The sequence below is a fragment of the Empidonax traillii genome, unplaced genomic scaffold, assembly GCF_003031625.1.
Source record: "Empidonax traillii isolate 1590-97213 ecotype Southwest subspecies unplaced genomic scaffold, ASM303162v1 scaffold1053:size215182, whole genome shotgun sequence".
Classification (NCBI taxonomy): Eukaryota; Metazoa; Chordata; class Aves; order Passeriformes; family Tyrannidae; genus Empidonax; species Empidonax traillii.
The window spans coordinates 140,494-156,442 of NW_020956246.1; the positions used below are offsets into that span (position 1 = coordinate 140,494).

Genomic DNA, 15,949 nt, shown 5'->3' on the forward strand with positions numbered 1-15,949 from the left:
TCAGTTACTGAAAAATACTTGCTCAACATGGAAACTAAGCCAAACTCTACCTGCGTTGTTAAGCAGGCAACTATCAGAATTTCAGAGTATGCCCAATCTCCTGCATGTTGTGATTTTTTTTTTTTTTGTGTCTTCATAAAAAAGAGTGGCTTGGGAAAAGACAAAGAAATCTGCCACAGTGCAGTCATGCCTTCAGACTGAATCATGGTTGTTCCCTAGTCTGGAAGGAACCATGTTCACCAGGAACACATTCTGTGTGCATGCCATTGCTCTTAACCCGGCCCTCTCTTTGCAAAGAACAAACTTTGAGTGTGTGTTCAGGATCTGAGACTAACTTTTAAAAATCAGTATAAATAGCATTTAATTACAGACAATTCTATACTGTTTTGTCTCACTTGGTTAGCTCTTTAAATTCTTCATATTCCTGCTTTGAACTTGCCAGTTCAGTTTGAGTCTGTAGCAGGCGTGCTTTCAGCTTTTCAACAGATGCCAGAGAGTTGCCTTCTGCTGATATGGTGGTGGAATATAAACGATGACCTAAAGAACAAACATATACCCTCTGAAATCACAGAGTAGCTCAAATATCTTAAGTTTTACTAAAAGGAAAGCATTAAGGCTTCTGAACAGCACAGCAGTAACTAAAATTGACAAAAACAGGTATTAGCAACAGTCCACGTGAAAACCAATAGACTAATTAATATTACTGCAGTCTTCATGACAACTAAGGAACACAAAATGAGATTATAAATGGCGTTCACAAGGTGCAAATCCAAATTCCCTATTGCTTGAAGGCCAATATGAATAAAATGAAGTGAACTTGTTTTATCAGACTTCATGTATCACTTTGAGGAAGGCAGAAATACATTGACAGTCACTTTCAACACTACACTGCACACAACAGAAATATGGTAGTAAACTTAGCTGAAAAAAATTATCATATTCTTACCTCCAGTATTTTTCTCTTTGGCTGAAGCTTCCAAAAAAGCTTTTTCTAGCTCTGCAATGGTCTGAGCATCAATTTCCTCAGCCTTTTTAACTGACTGTAAAGAACGAAGTTTTTTATTCTCCTCTCTGAGGTTATGGTTCTCCATGGCATACTTTGCAATTCGTGGGTGTTGTTCCATCTGTGATAAGCAATATTTTATTCAACAGTTTTCTTTTTCCAAACAATGCTATACCTACCTAGCTGTTACTCTAGTACCTTTAATAAGCAGTAAATTGTAATGGAAGAGGAAAAATGGTATTCCCGACAGTGGTAAAACCTGCCCCTTTTTTCTTTGTTAGTTTTCTTACTGCCTTGGAATCTACTCTCAAAACAAGACAGTGAGCTTACATCTTATGTGTTTACTCTTCCACTGGTAATAAAGCAGTAGATGCTTTCCTTGCTGCTCTTGACATCCCTTTTCAGTTTCAACTTTGAAAGTTTGGCTTTCTTAACAGAGGCCTTGCATGCCACAGTAATGTTTCTACAGCATTAAGAAACTGTCCTGACTTCTGCATTTCCCCACCCCATCCCTTTACTACAAAGCTCAGCTATGAGCTACAGATTCATGCTACTTTTTCAAGATATTTACTCTTTTTTCCTACTTGTGCTTGGATGAAGTTGGTTTTAAAGAACTTGCCTTCTCTCTTGAGCTTTTCTGTTGTTCAAAACTGCCTCACAAATGATGCCACACCTACCAGACACCTGAATAACCTGAAGCCTTCTCTCCTAAAGCCTTAGGTATGTACTTTGCTATTTTGCCTTCTTCAAACAACTCCAGGACTACATCACCCCTTATTTGTCCATCTGGCATCTGTGTTATTATCCTTCCGAAACCTGCCGCATTACTTGCATCCTGCTGTCTTTCCTTTTCAACAAATGTCATATAGCTTAAAGTCTCCTATAAGAATGAGGATTTGTCATTTCCGTGAGTTGCTGAAAGGATACTTAGTCCTCTGCCTAAGCCAGAAAAGGTGGCCTGTGGCAAGCTCCCAACCATAACATCACCCTTACATCACCTCTCCTCTTATGCAAACTCACAAGCTCTAAACTCACCCATTGTCCCTTTTGTAGGGAAACTCCATACATCTGAGACGCTGCTATAAAGGAAGCCACCATCCATCCATTTCTTTCCTAAAAAGACTATCCACCCACCACAGAACTGCATTACATGAGCCATTCTCACAAAAGAAAATGGTTCTAGAAAAAAACCCCCGAAGACTTACCTGTTCTCTGAGTCTCTGCACTTCCTCCCTCAAGTCACTAAGGAGATCATCTTGCTCTTTTGGCAATAAAATTCCACCAGCCTCTTTATGTAATCTCTCCAAGCGAACAATGTGGTCTTCCCGGAATTTAACTATCATTTTATTGGACTGAACAAATTTTTCCTTCTTGGCACACAGATCTTCTAGTTGAGCAACTTTTTCTAATAAATTCTTAGAAAGTACATATACAGAATTTTTAAGGTGCACATATCACATGCATATGTACAGGCATGTATAAATAATGCAAAACTCAGTTAACAGTAATTATGTGAATACACAGACTATCATTTGCAGCAGATTCAGAAGAGAGCAAAGCTCATACTAAGAACCCAAGTTACAGATCATATTGCAAAAATTGTACTTAGAAATTCCAATATGATTGGGTAGACTAAGTACTCTGTTAACCATATAAGATACACACCACTAGAGTGCCTGTTTCAGTTAATTTTCTTTAAAAAAAAAGAAAAAGAAAATCCATTATGGCTGTTTCAGTACTAGACCATGACTGAAGCACAGTAAAATGAGGATGACTGAAAGGTTTGCTTCAAAAAACACGCTGTTGATCCAAATACTCAAAAGCACAGTGAAAATGAAGTGCAATAGAAATTTGTTGTTCAATTCTATTTTTTATTATTAGAAAAACCTAATAAACAACTCCCTAAAACTGAACATACTATGAAAGATATCCTATGTCTTGTTGGAATTTGAAAGACAGAATCGAAGCATTACAATCATTCGGTTGGAAAAGACCTTTATGATCAAGTCCAACTGCTAACCCAGCACTACCAAGTCCACCGCTAAACCACATCCTTAAGTGCCACATCTTCATGTCTTTTAAATACCTTCAGGGACACAACCATTTCTGTGGGCAGCCTGTTCTAATGCTTGACAGCCCTTTCAGTGAAGAATTTTTTCTTAATATCCAGACTTGTGAGTATCTAAGTGACGTAGCAGAATGCCTGACCATTACCTCTTGGATTATGGGGGTTTCATTCTGCTCCCCATCCCTGTCTTCCACCTCAAGTGGTTGGGTACCTGTTCTGGTTCTATTAAAGCCTGAGGCAGAGGTGGCATTAGGTACCTCAGCCTTTGTCACTATGTTTCCCCCCGCATCCAATAACGGATGGAGTTTCTCTTTAGCCTTCCTTTTGTTGCTAATGCATTTATAGAAGCATTTTATGGCAGTAGCCAGATAAGGTTCAACTTAGGCTTTGGCCTTACTAGTTTCCTTCCTGCATAACCTCATAACACCTCTGTAGTCCTCCTGAGGACTACAGATTTTACCTTCCCTTGTTACTAAACCTTGTTAGCTCTGGACAGAGTATTTTTATTCAAATCCAAAGAAAATCATTAAGGGAGTCAGTTTCAATATGCTCCCTGGTCTCTCACCAGAGAGTACATTGAATGCACTTAGAAATATTAGTGCAGAAATATTACCTTCTTTTCACCTTCTGATTTCTCCCAGAACAACATTGCTTCAATAAAATTGTTCATGTAATTTATGTTGTTCTTCCCGTTTTCAACAGCATCTGTAGGGGAAGTCAAAGAAACAAATGCCATACTTATTATTAAAATACTAGTTAACCAGGGGTTTTTTTGCTACATATATAAAATGACAATTGTGCAAAGAACATTTAAATGAATTCTTCGAACAGTGTAATTCCTCTACAAATACCACATGCCATACCCAGAGCATACTGTGGAGACAGTAATTCCTAGTCACCTGCAAGTGCTGATAAAGAACAGAGCTAATATACATAATTGTATAATTAACAAAGTTGTGCAAGCACTGACTGGCCTTGCAATGAACTTTTTATTAAAATGAAAGAATCAGTCCATTCAGCTAAGTATATCTATAAAATGCAAAATCCCTCTGAAATTAATTTGATAACACTAAGCCATTATTAGCATTATTAGTACAGTTTGTACATATTAAAAGTGGACGGACTGGTTTATGAGAAGGAAATTCAGGAAAATAAGCATGAATTACACGGACAATTAATGGCTTAATCTGGAAGGAAAGTGAACACACAAGGGATTTAAAGGGTTTAATAATCCACTTAAAAATTAATTCAGAATAGCTTTTCTGAATATCCTCACACAGGACTACTTATTTATGGAATACTAATCACTACAGTATCTAGGTGCATAATAACTACCCTATTGTAATTTAATATATTTTAAAATGACATCATGTTTTTAGAGTATGTAGCAAGCAGATTTTATATTTGTGTGATCAACTATTACAAACATAAATTAAATGCAAAGAACAAACACAGCTCTGATATATTTAGTTCTGCACAAAACTCCTCCTCAGTGTTTAAGCATCATCACTTGCTTTCCCTCAGAACTCTATTGCAGGTCTGAATATTGAGCCCTCCCTCTGTCAATACTCGTGTATTTATGAACAGTGATGCAGTGTCCTGCATCATTACTGACTTGTTTTTACTGGTTAAATGTGTATGCAAGCAGAGAAGTACTTTTTCCTAAGGAAACCTCAACCACAGACGTTTTATGTTAGACAAGGCTTTCTAACTTCTGTAGTAACTTCTATCTGTATCTTGCATTTCTTGGCAAGGGCAGAAAAGAGTTCACTCAGGAACACAGTAGAAGCTACAAGACAACATTCACTACCTCGCAATCAAATATTATAAGTAGATAAATACAACCCCTGTAAGTTAGTTCCAACAAAAATATTAATTGTTCAGAAACTTGATGAAGGCCCTCAACCCTCCAGGCTACAGACAGCAAAATCTCTCGTCCTCACCCCCAGCTCTTACCTTGTGATACAGAAATACTGCGCACAGATGGCACTGAACTAAGCTGAGCGAGCTGCTCTTTCAGCTTCTTGACCTCAGCTTGCAGCTGGCTCACATTTCCTTGTGTGTCTTCATTTACCACAGCCTTTCATAAATATGAGAAGATCAGGAAAAGTAAAAATAAAAATCTTACTGGACAAAACACAAGAGAACGCAAAGCAACAAAGGTTCTGAGAAGTCTTCCTATCTTAGGAGAGGAAGAACTTAGGGGAAAAGCAGTGTTCCATTAACTGAGAAACCAGTAAGCTGCACTTGAGATAGAATTAGAGGTTAAAGTATTTAGTATTTTCTGCAGAATTTTATCTGGAGTTTTTTGACCAACAAAGCAGTATACATCAGAAATAGTTCCAGCTAAATGTCAAGATACTTTCAAACCCATGAGAAATTACATTTTGGGTACTAGCATATACATAAAACTAGGTAACTGAAATAACACTGAATCAAAATTTTTAATGACAATTTTAATTTTCAGTACTTTTTAATTTTCTAATGGAGTGCTCTGAGAATGAGCAATGAATACATACTATTATCAGCCATTACCTAGTTCTGAGCTGCTGTCCTCTATGCATAATCAAGAGCAAACAAGCCCTTTTCAAAAATAATTGGTCATTAAAAAAAAATTAGAAAGCAAATTTAGTGTTTTCTAACAAGTTAAATCAATTTAAATTAGTGAAAGCACGGGATTATTTCAATGAAGTTACCCTACTTGCAGATGTGTAGGCTAAATGACAAGAAATTGCTTGTTGCTTCAACAAAAACATTAAGTCTCTTACCTTGTTTTTAATCAGCTTTGCTCTCTGAGCAAAATTAAGAGTGGACAGAGTTTCACCAAAACACTTGGATCCTGGATGAACATTTGCAATTATACACGTTTTTGCATTACCACCAAGGGAATCCTATTTAAAAACATGGAAATTAGTCTTATTTGCATGTTTTTGGTGGCAATAGAAAGCCAAGAGCTCTAACCTAAGAGCTACTGTGCATCATTTTGAACAAATTGCAGAAAGATTTTCATTTAACAAATATCCACGCTAGGTAAGTTTATCAGATTTTATTTCAAATGTGGATATAAAGGATGTGATTGTAAATAAAGACTTAATTTGGGTTTCCAAAAGCCTGACTATATTACTTAACAACAATTTGAGATACTTTTTACATCTGAACAGCAGGTAGAGGAAAAAGTCCAAACGAACAGAAAAATATTCAGGGAATAAAGTAGATATTTCACTTGGTAACTGTTAGCACTACTTTGCACATCGTCGAGCCTGTTGATTGTTCCAATCTATCTTCCTTCTGGTGGCAATTGCCAAACAAACAAAATCACAAATCAATGGATCCTTGACCAAGGATATAAAAGGAACCTCTGCCTTTTACACGCACATCTCTGGATATTTCTGTGCTGTTAAACAAGACGCTCTCAGATCTCTGGAGAAGGCAGCACTTCATACCTAAAACTAAAAGTCTAGTGCTACAGAATAGTCCACAAGCCTCAACATCTTTCTCTCTATCTCTCTAGCAGAGAAGGTCATGTTTATGGATTTCTTTGCAGTACAGACACCTAAAAAAATATAACCACTTAAAGTAACAGCTCAAACAGTTGCAATTCTCCTTCAATTTCTGCATATTTTGGGTTGCATTGGAAGAACGTAATTCTTCAGAGTTTCATGAATTTAAGATCTACGTAGAACTGGGCTGGAATGACTTGAGAAATTTTGCTGTGATCACAATACTGTGTTGTAATACAAATACTGTATTATGTACAAGTACTATATTATAATACAAAAATGTTTTACAGATATTCATTATTTTTCACAGAATTTTGGTGAGTCCATAAATCTTCTTTGTTTTCTGTTCATCTTGAAAAAAAGCCTATAAGCTCTTGTTATTGTCAATTTATCTAACTCTTCACATCAGATTAACACTTAAGCGCATGTAGGTTAATTCTGGAAAGCATGTCAAATATTTCAACACATCTCTAAATATTACGTTTTGACACACAGTATTTCCAAAATTATAGGGATGAAAATGTATGCTTATTTTTCTTTAAAACTTGTAAATATGTAAGAGGAGGTTATGAGCATAAATAAATTTGTCTTCACTAAACAGCCATGCACTGACTAGAAGTCTGTTTACGTTAAAAACATATTTTTCAAGCTTTCTTTGCTTGCCCAATATTGAAGCAACTATAAAGTACTCGAGTTCAGCTTTTTACAGTAAAAAAAACCCAACGAAATATTTTTTCTAAATCCTAAGTAACATGTAAAATCCAGAGGATATATCTTACCCGTAGCAGAAAGGTGAGCTTGGAATCCCGGTAACAAATGTGTCTCTGTTTTCCATTACCAACATCAACAAGTGCTGTGATTACTAGGCCCAGGCAGCTTAGTGATCGATTTATGTTACCTGCTTCCTAAAAACGAGAAAGCGAAGAGAACAAAGGTGAATGGATTTGGAGGATGGAACAGGGCAGTACATTTGAAAAGAGAAAGATAGCAAAGATGTTACAGAACTGACCTTTAACCTCAGTCCTTCTGCGTGGGTGTCCTTCTGTCTCTCAGATCCTGCCAGATCTACCAGGTTGAGCAGGGAAGACCGAATGTTAACAACCTCGTTGTTTTTCTCCATGGATTCCACTGTGATAGTGAAAACCGCATGTGATCTTGAGGATTCTCTGTTCATTGAGGTTGATGCTACACGACGGTTTCTCCAGCCTGTAGTTAATACCTAAGCATGCAAAAGACAACAGGTAATGTCAAGTATCTCAGACTGTACCTTACACACAGGTGACATAAGCAGTAGTAGGCATATTTCAGTGCAATAGCTACCAAAAATCTCAAGGAAAAGGACTTTTTGACTATTTTCCAATAGAAGTATTTTAAAAGTGAAAAAGTATAGCTACAGTCAAGCTTAATAGAAGTATTACTTACAATATTCACTTCTTTCCTCCAAAAGTACCATTGCTGTTTGAAAGCATAACATATTCAATACTGGTGTATGTTAGCAGTACCAATAGAAAAAAAAAAATATTTGAAGCTGCACAAGTACTATGCATTTGTGTATCATTCATGGAGAAATAAATCTGACAATTCTGGAACACACGCTGTCCAATTAGCAGGAAATGCAGTTTTCTGTTGCTATTTCAGAGATGTGTAGAGTAAGCACTAGGGAAAGGTTACTGTAATTGCAATTCATGTATTCCAAACTCCAGAAGTTTATATGATTTATTACAGGTGTGGGATAGTCAGGAAGCATTGCCTAGAAACAGCTTTTTTACACTGTGTTATAGAGTATGGAAATATGGGAAGAAGGCATCACAGGCACTGTGGGAAGAAAAATGTGCTTTAATCAGAGGAATATTTACCAAATAAGCATCAGATAAATAATCCAAATATTAAAAAGTGACAAAAAATACCTGGTATGCTTCAGCAGCAGATGACAACACCTGTTCAACAGCACCATCAACAAAGACTCCCTTCTTGATGTGTTCTCTGAGAAAGAGTCCAGCTGAAGCAGAATCTAGCAAGTCAAATATCTGTTCATTGTAGATTTCAATAAATGAGCATTTGCAGAGAAAACTCTTCCCATTGCCAGCCTGAAAAAACACAGTAATTTACATTATAAACAGATTGGGTTTATTAAGTCTGGCATTGTATGGCAGCAAGTCTCTTTTCACACATATCTGAAGCTACTAGCTTGCATATATATTCTGCATACCATACATTTCTGATGCCCAGATGACAACCAACATCCAGAAACCTACTTGCATTTTTAGACTCAAAATATAAGCACGCTTGTGTCTGAAGAATCTGTACCATAATTTGGTAGAGTACTGGATGCAAGTGTTTCTCATCAACAAATCTGGTGCAAGACGGCAATAATCTTGGTAACTTAAGGGCTGCATAAACAGTTTATCAGCCTTAGCTAATCTTTACTTCGAGACGTTACTTACACAGCAAAAATAAATGTACCTTTTCTTTTTCCCGCTCAATTAGAAAAAATAAGTATTCAAAGCTCCGTGGAATTACACCTCTCAGACTGTGGGTGAAATTGTCAGAATCAGATGGTCCTAAAGAGATTTTTAATTAAAAAAAATTATTAGTAGTACAACCTCAAGAGTAATGGCTCACCTTTTCAAGATGTCATTACAGAAGATTTCAGCAACTGCATTTAGTCAGTCAATTTATGACAAAGCTACAGAACTAAAATAAAATCAGCTCTCAAGATCTAAGATAATACTCCATAATCAAAGTAATATGCAGTCTAAATAATGCTTATGAAGGTTTATTTTACCTGTCCATAGGTTACTTAAGTCTAAACTAGCATCAACTGTTTGGGCTTCCAAGGGAAACATGCGCAGATGTGCAGGTATGCCAATACAGCTATTTAATACTGATTTGAAGAACGAGAAAGAGGGGGGGGGATTTGTCCCTATGTTTACTTAATTTCTACGGAGTCCTCGAAAAAATCAGCCAAAATGGTTTTAGTTATTTCAATAACTTTCTGATATCAAGCACAATACTGTTTATCCTGGAGAAAAGAAGGCTTAGGGATGACCTTATTGCTCTCTACAACTACGTGAAAGAAGGTTGTAGCCAAGTGGGGATTGGTCTCCTCCCCCGGGCAACAAGTGACAGGATGAGAGGAAATGGCCCCAAGTTGTGCCAGGGGAGGCTCAAATCACCCCGGGAAGGTGGTGGAATCACCATCCCTGTAGGTGTTCAAGAAACAACTGGACGTGGCACTTAGTGCTGTGGTCTAGTTGGCAAGGTGGGGATTGGTTGAAGGTTGGACTGGAATGTGGAGGTCTTTTCCAACCTAAAGAATTCTGTGATTCTATGATTGATGTATTTAAAATCACCACTACATAAAGAACAGGATAACAAGGGGATTCCTTCGCACACAGAGAGGCCTTAAATGTCTAGTTGGGCAGGAAACAGTTATTTTGAGAATCTCAACATATTTTAATATGGAAGACCCATGCTAGAACATGGGTCTATGCATACGAGAATATATTTTTACATACTTAAGGGATATCAGCCAAAAAGGGAAACCAGTAGAATAATCATTTTGAGGAAACTTACTAAAAATGTTTTATTTAACTGAAAAGCTTCTCTCCTGTTAAAAACAGGAAAAAAAAAACAATCTAGATTTTCAAAAAGATTGAGGAGAGTACCTATACTTCACTTTTTTGATATAAAGCAAGAACAACTGCACTGAGCACTACACCATTTCCTAGAGTTATCTGCAAGAAGACAAAAATGTAAATTACTTCTGGTGTTTGAGCAATGCAACATTTCAACTCAAGGCAAAAAAAATTAGGAAACCCCTGAAAGATTAATCTCTCTCGTACACTTACCCATCATGGTAAAAGTTTTTCCTGACCCCGTCTGGCCACTAACAAGAGGGAAAAAAAAGTTAGATAAAGGTTTATTCTGGCTCTGAGTTTTTCAATCACCTCTTAAGGAAAACTCAAAGCTCAAAACAAAAAAACCAAAATTCTCCTAAACTGAAGATAAAGAGAGACAGAGGCAAGCTGAGAAATCAGTCAGCTGAAAAAAGAATAAAAGTAAACCAGCAAATTTTACCAAGAAATTTCTTTAGATAAATTAGCTTTTGTCTTCCCCACCACCTACCATTTTCTTCCTTATTTCTCTCAGAAAGTTAAATAGTAGAATTTAGCACTAAAATGAAGGCTTTTATATGTACACATTAAACTAATTTTAGGGTCAATCTTTTGATTTTTTTTTGTCACTCAGTAGTGCACATTAGCTTATAGTTGACTTTAAAGTATTTTTTTTAGAGCTGTGGTGTTTTTTTTTTTTTTTTTTTTTTTTTTTTTTTTTTTTTTTTTTTTTTTTTTTTTTTTTTTTTTTTTTTTTTTTTTTTTTTTTTTTTTTTTTTTTTTTTTTTTTTTTTTTTTTTTTTTTTAATGTAGTTATTAATTAGGCTAGAGAAACTTCAGGGCAACTTAATTTCATTTCCCATTTGTTTCTTGTAACAAAGCGGACTTCACAGTTTTGCAAAAGCTGTGTTAGGCTAAAAACCAGTACAGTTTTGATTAGATTAGACCTGTAAATCAGCATTTCTTGACCAAAATACTTCCTCAGTTTTCAAAATGAAAAAATTGAGTTAAGATAAGGATATTCATACTCCTAGTCGCAGATATATTTCTACCTTGAAAACATCCTGAAAGCTAAAATTATCATTGATGAGTTTTCCCACAGGCAGCTAAGAGTCACTAAAGAGCCAAGCTGGCCAAATATCAAGCTAAAACAATTTTCATTCCATTTTACTATGGATATACTGAAAATAACTAGCTTTCTCCGTAATAGTAAAATAAAGCTACTTTTTAGACAAATAATAGTAAAATTTAAATGAGTTTACAATCCACATTATTAGCTGTAAGTATTAGAAGCATAACACCTGCAAATAGACTCCTCCAGAAGAGGAGTAAGAAGTACTATTCAATGTCCCAAGAACATTCCTTATGTTGTGTAGCAGAAGGAAGCACTTCTAAAATTTACTGTAACATTAAGCAGCCTCTGGCTCTTAAAACCACAACCACTCATTAGCCCAGTCTCCTCAAATGTTGCAAGAGCCATGAAATAACTGTAATTGCTGTGAAATGACTTACTATGCAAAGATGGTTCCATTGTAGCCGTTCATACAAGATTCAACAATATTTTTAGCCACACTGGAGAACACGGACTCCTGGGGACAAGGGAAAGAGAGGGCACTTGGCACCACTTGTTTCGGTATCTTTTATATCAGTATTTATGTTTTATATCAGCGTCATGACTTTAGAGTTTATAAAACAGATGCATTCCTTAACCCTAGATATGTACAATGACCCCTGGAGTTATCACAGCAAAAGAATACATCTTAAGTCTTCATAACATAAATCACTCCCTCTGACAAAATTACATTCCTTGATAAACCAAAAGAAAAACAGTATCAGCATCATAGTAACAGCTTTTGAATATATAATATTAATTTTGATCCGGTGGTTTTGATTACATTATGCAGTTTATACCATCAGTAGGTCAAAATTGAGCCTATGACACTTATCAAGTCTAATTAACTTCCAACATTTGTCACTGCACAAGGGCATATTCAACAAACCTGCACAACTGTTAGCCTCATCTTGCAAGAAGAGCTTAGCTACAAATAACAGCCTACAGCAGGGGAGGGGTTTGGGAGGTTGGGTTTGGGTTTTCTGACAGAAATTTAAGGAAATTAGGAGAAATGAAGCATATAAAATATAAAGTCATAAGTTCCTTAAATACAAATCACATCTTTAATGTCAGCTACTGACTGCCAGTTATTTTTATAGGTTTGTCTCAACAGGCAGATTTATTTTCTATGGTGTTACTGAAACACTTACAAATGTAAACTTCAATTTCAATGCAAACTTTAATTACAGAAACTAACAGTTAAAAAAACCCCCACATCAAAATTACTTAAAGAGCAAAATTTCATGCATCACTTCGGTACTATAACAATGTGTTGCCAATCTGACCACTGCAAAAAATTACACCTAAGGCACTACACCTGCAGAAAGGCTTAGCGCTAGTAGTCGCTAAAATTTGGGGAAAAACTGTAACAGATACGAGATTCTGGAAGTGATTACCTGAGTTGTTTCCATATTTGCAACATAATCAAAAGTGAAGATCTTTGGCTCGGGCTTCGAATGCAGACGGATGGTATTTGATGAAAGAACGGATAAACACAAGCCTTGATCTCCATCGGTTAACGCAGTTCTGTCTGAAGGGGGACGCACCCTTACAAAAACTTTGATAGCATCACCTTCAACACTAAATGAATTTTTATGCATTAGATTGCTTCAAAATACATCTAATCAGCTGTCTCATAAAATATAATCACAACAATCAGATTGAGCATGTGAAGTTGTGGAAAGGTCTCTCCTGAAATATTACTTCTAGCTGAACATCAATTCACTACAAGATTTATTAAAGGTAAAAGTGTGGTAGATTTAAGAAACAAAGAACACGCAGTTACTGGAATTTATTGCTGTTGCACGTAACTTTAGCTCTAAAAGAACACATTTCACAGTGAACTTGAGATACACAAAACCAGCGTTGTAATGAAGGTTTCACTAGTTTCTAAGACTGTGGGCTTCAAGCATCCTTCTCACTAATAGAAGTTTTAACAGACAAATGGAGCACTTGATGCTACAGTCCAGCAGGAAAGTTATCAGCATTTTTCTCTTCTGCTCACAGGACTAAGTAACTGGGCATGACTTATATTAAAGCTTTGAACAGTTCTGGCATAAATACCAACATCCCCACAAATTATTAAAGAATTATAAATTTTTACATGAAGTGGTAGCAAGCTTGGATTTACCTTCCTTCATTTTTCCCAAAAGGCAGTTATAGCAGGAAGGTGTTATAACTGCTACTGATTATCACTTTCAGTATACAAGAGAAAGGAAGAGAAGAGTTTTAAAAGTGGGAAAGGGTCTTTATGACTGACATGGGAAGTCAGCCAGTGGCCTTTAGGAAAAGGCTAAAAACACAAGCAGCAGCTGAGAAAAGGAAGATGTTATACTGGATTTCAGACACAGCAAACTAACTTCCTGAATATGCTTTCATTGGATAACATTATTCTGAGTTGTGGCACAAACAGTACGTATTTAGAGGAGGGCTTTTTGGGTTTTGTTTAGGTTTAGGACTTCCTTACATATTTAAAGTTTGTAGTGGAATATTTCTGCAGATAAATTTCAGAGTCCACTCGACAAAGGAGAATTTACTGCACAGCAGCATTCCAAGAGGAACCCAACAACTCAGAGCAACAGTTTTATTATGAGAAACTTTTATTTTTTTTTAAACCTTTAAGGAAGTTAGGAGAGAAGGGCAACAATTTTGCGCAGGGAAACACTGAAATAAAAAGCTTTAAATTATTTCATAAAGTTATAATAGTTTTTGTTTGCACTTTTTGTGCAGTTTAATTATTCACATATGGGAATAACTGGTCAATGGCCAATACTACTTTACCTAGCTGAGTTCAACGAAGATATTGCAGAGTCACGCAAATCTCCTGTAAAAGAGAAGTGAAACACACACACACAAAATAAACAAGATAAAATTATTGCTCAAAAAACCTGCTTAAATAGCAAATACTGTAAGCAGTACGGAGGGAGATGATAAACAGAGAGCCTTATAAATATCAGTGTCATGCACAAATGAGAACTGCACAAAAATACTTAGTAACAATCTTCCTTTGGCAGAAAGATTGCTGTTGTTACAGAGGTAGAGAAAGCTCCATCCTGCAACATGAGGATGCACAAACTTGCATCTTAATATATATAAGGTTTTTTAAGTGTTTTGGAGAATCAGAAACATAAATTCTAATAGTATTATATATTCCCATGGTATTTTAAAAATTGCAAACTTAATGCAGGCAAACCATTACAAAATGAAACAGCTTTACTGATGTGACTGCAAAACCTGCAGAACTGACCAGCTGTGTTACTTTCACTATTAAGAAGTAATTATGTACATTATCTGGAGCACAAGTCCTATCAGGAGCACCTGAAGGAGCTGGGGTTGTTTAGCCTAGAGAAGAGGAAGCTCTCTACAACTCCCCGAAAGGTTGTAGCCAGGTGGGGGTCAGCCTCTTCTCCCAGGCAACAAGCGACAGGACAAGAAGACTCAGCCTAAAACTGCCCCAGGGGAAGTTTAGGTTTGACATCAGGAAGAAGTTCTTCACAGAAAGGGTGATGAGATACTGGAATGCATTGGCCAGGGAGGTGGTGGAGTCATCATCCCTGGAAGTGTTTAAGGAAAGGCTGGATGTGGTTATTTAGTGCCATGGTCTAGTTGACATGGTGGTGTTTGGTCACAGGCTTTTTCTCAGTGATTTCAGAGGTCTTTTCCAACCTAATTGATTCTGATACGAGCCTCATTTTGCATGGCTTCACATTTCGAGGAGATGGCACATATTACCCCACAGGTAGATAGGGTGACATTCTTCACTTAAAGGTGAATCTGATGTGAAATTATACATATAAAAATAAAGTCAAAACATTAGCTAAGTAACATAGCCACATTTGAAAATATGTTAAATGACGACGAAAGATGATTCCTCTAAAATAGTCCAATAATAAAGACTTTATAAAAAGTCTCTAAAAGTACAAAGGTTCTATTGCGGTATGATTACTTTAAAACTAGAACTAATAAAAATGTGCAAAGGCACTAGTCTTCTCTTTAACATTCATACTACCTAAGTACCCTGCTGCTATAGGAGCCTAACTGCTTTGACTCACAACATCAGAGAAATGTTTCAGCTTCTCTTACAGTCGTTTATTCTTCAGTTGCATAAGGTATCAAGGAAAGCGGTGCATTTTAAGGCTGAAATCAGACCGGTAAGTACTCGCATAGCCCCGTGAATGGCCTAAAGTTGTGACAGGGGAGGTTTAGGTTGGATTATTAGAAGAAGGTTCTTCCCCCACAGGGTGGCTGTGCACTCGAACAGGCTCCCCCGGAGCATGGTCACAGCACCAAGCCTGAGTTTAAGAAGCGTTTGGACAACGCTCTGAGGCACACAGTGTGATTTTTGGGGTGTCCTGTCGGACACACACACACAGGAGTCGGATTCGGTGATCCTTATGGCTCCCTCCCAACTCAGAACATCCCGTGATTCTGGGACAGGGACGACCCTCGGGTACCCCGAGGGCAGCGCACTGCCCGCGGGCACTCCCCGCGGGAACCCCCGAGGAGCCCCCCTCCCCCAGCACGGCCGCACCTGGCCCCGCTGGCTCTCACACAGGGGTGATCCCCCCGCAGGGCAGAGCCGGCCCTAGGCCCCGCTGAACCCCACTCCCCGCGCTGGGGGCACATCCCTCAGCCGTCCCGGCCGCCTGT

General features: G+C 37.2%; 1 protein-coding gene across 2 annotated transcripts in view; it reads right to left on the reverse strand.

Annotated features, from left to right (window-relative positions):
- Positions 1 to 15,949, reverse strand: part of KIF15 (kinesin family member 15) — a 36,341-nt gene that overhangs the window by 20,185 nt on the left and 207 nt on the right. For both annotated transcript variants that reach the window (XR_003573585.1, XM_027904407.1), the window contains exons 2-15: positions 14,081 to 14,123; positions 12,697 to 12,880; positions 11,701 to 11,777; positions 10,423 to 10,460; positions 9,035 to 9,132; positions 8,479 to 8,658; positions 7,581 to 7,790; positions 7,351 to 7,476; positions 5,840 to 5,962; positions 5,028 to 5,151; positions 3,685 to 3,776; positions 2,209 to 2,418; positions 947 to 1,124; positions 396 to 537 (exon numbers count right to left, since the gene is read on the reverse strand). Coding sequence is in view for 1 of the 2 variants with exons in the window: in XM_027904407.1 (XP_027760208.1) it covers positions 396 to 537; positions 947 to 1,124; positions 2,209 to 2,418; positions 3,685 to 3,776; positions 5,028 to 5,151; positions 5,840 to 5,962; positions 7,351 to 7,476; positions 7,581 to 7,790; positions 8,479 to 8,658; positions 9,035 to 9,132; positions 10,423 to 10,460; positions 11,701 to 11,777; positions 12,697 to 12,880; positions 14,081 to 14,123 (1,825 nt within the window). In the remaining variant the exon portion in view is untranslated. The remainder of the gene's footprint in view (positions 1 to 395; positions 538 to 946; positions 1,125 to 2,208; positions 2,419 to 3,684; positions 3,777 to 5,027; positions 5,152 to 5,839; positions 5,963 to 7,350; positions 7,477 to 7,580; positions 7,791 to 8,478; positions 8,659 to 9,034; positions 9,133 to 10,422; positions 10,461 to 11,700; positions 11,778 to 12,696; positions 12,881 to 14,080; positions 14,124 to 15,949) is intronic.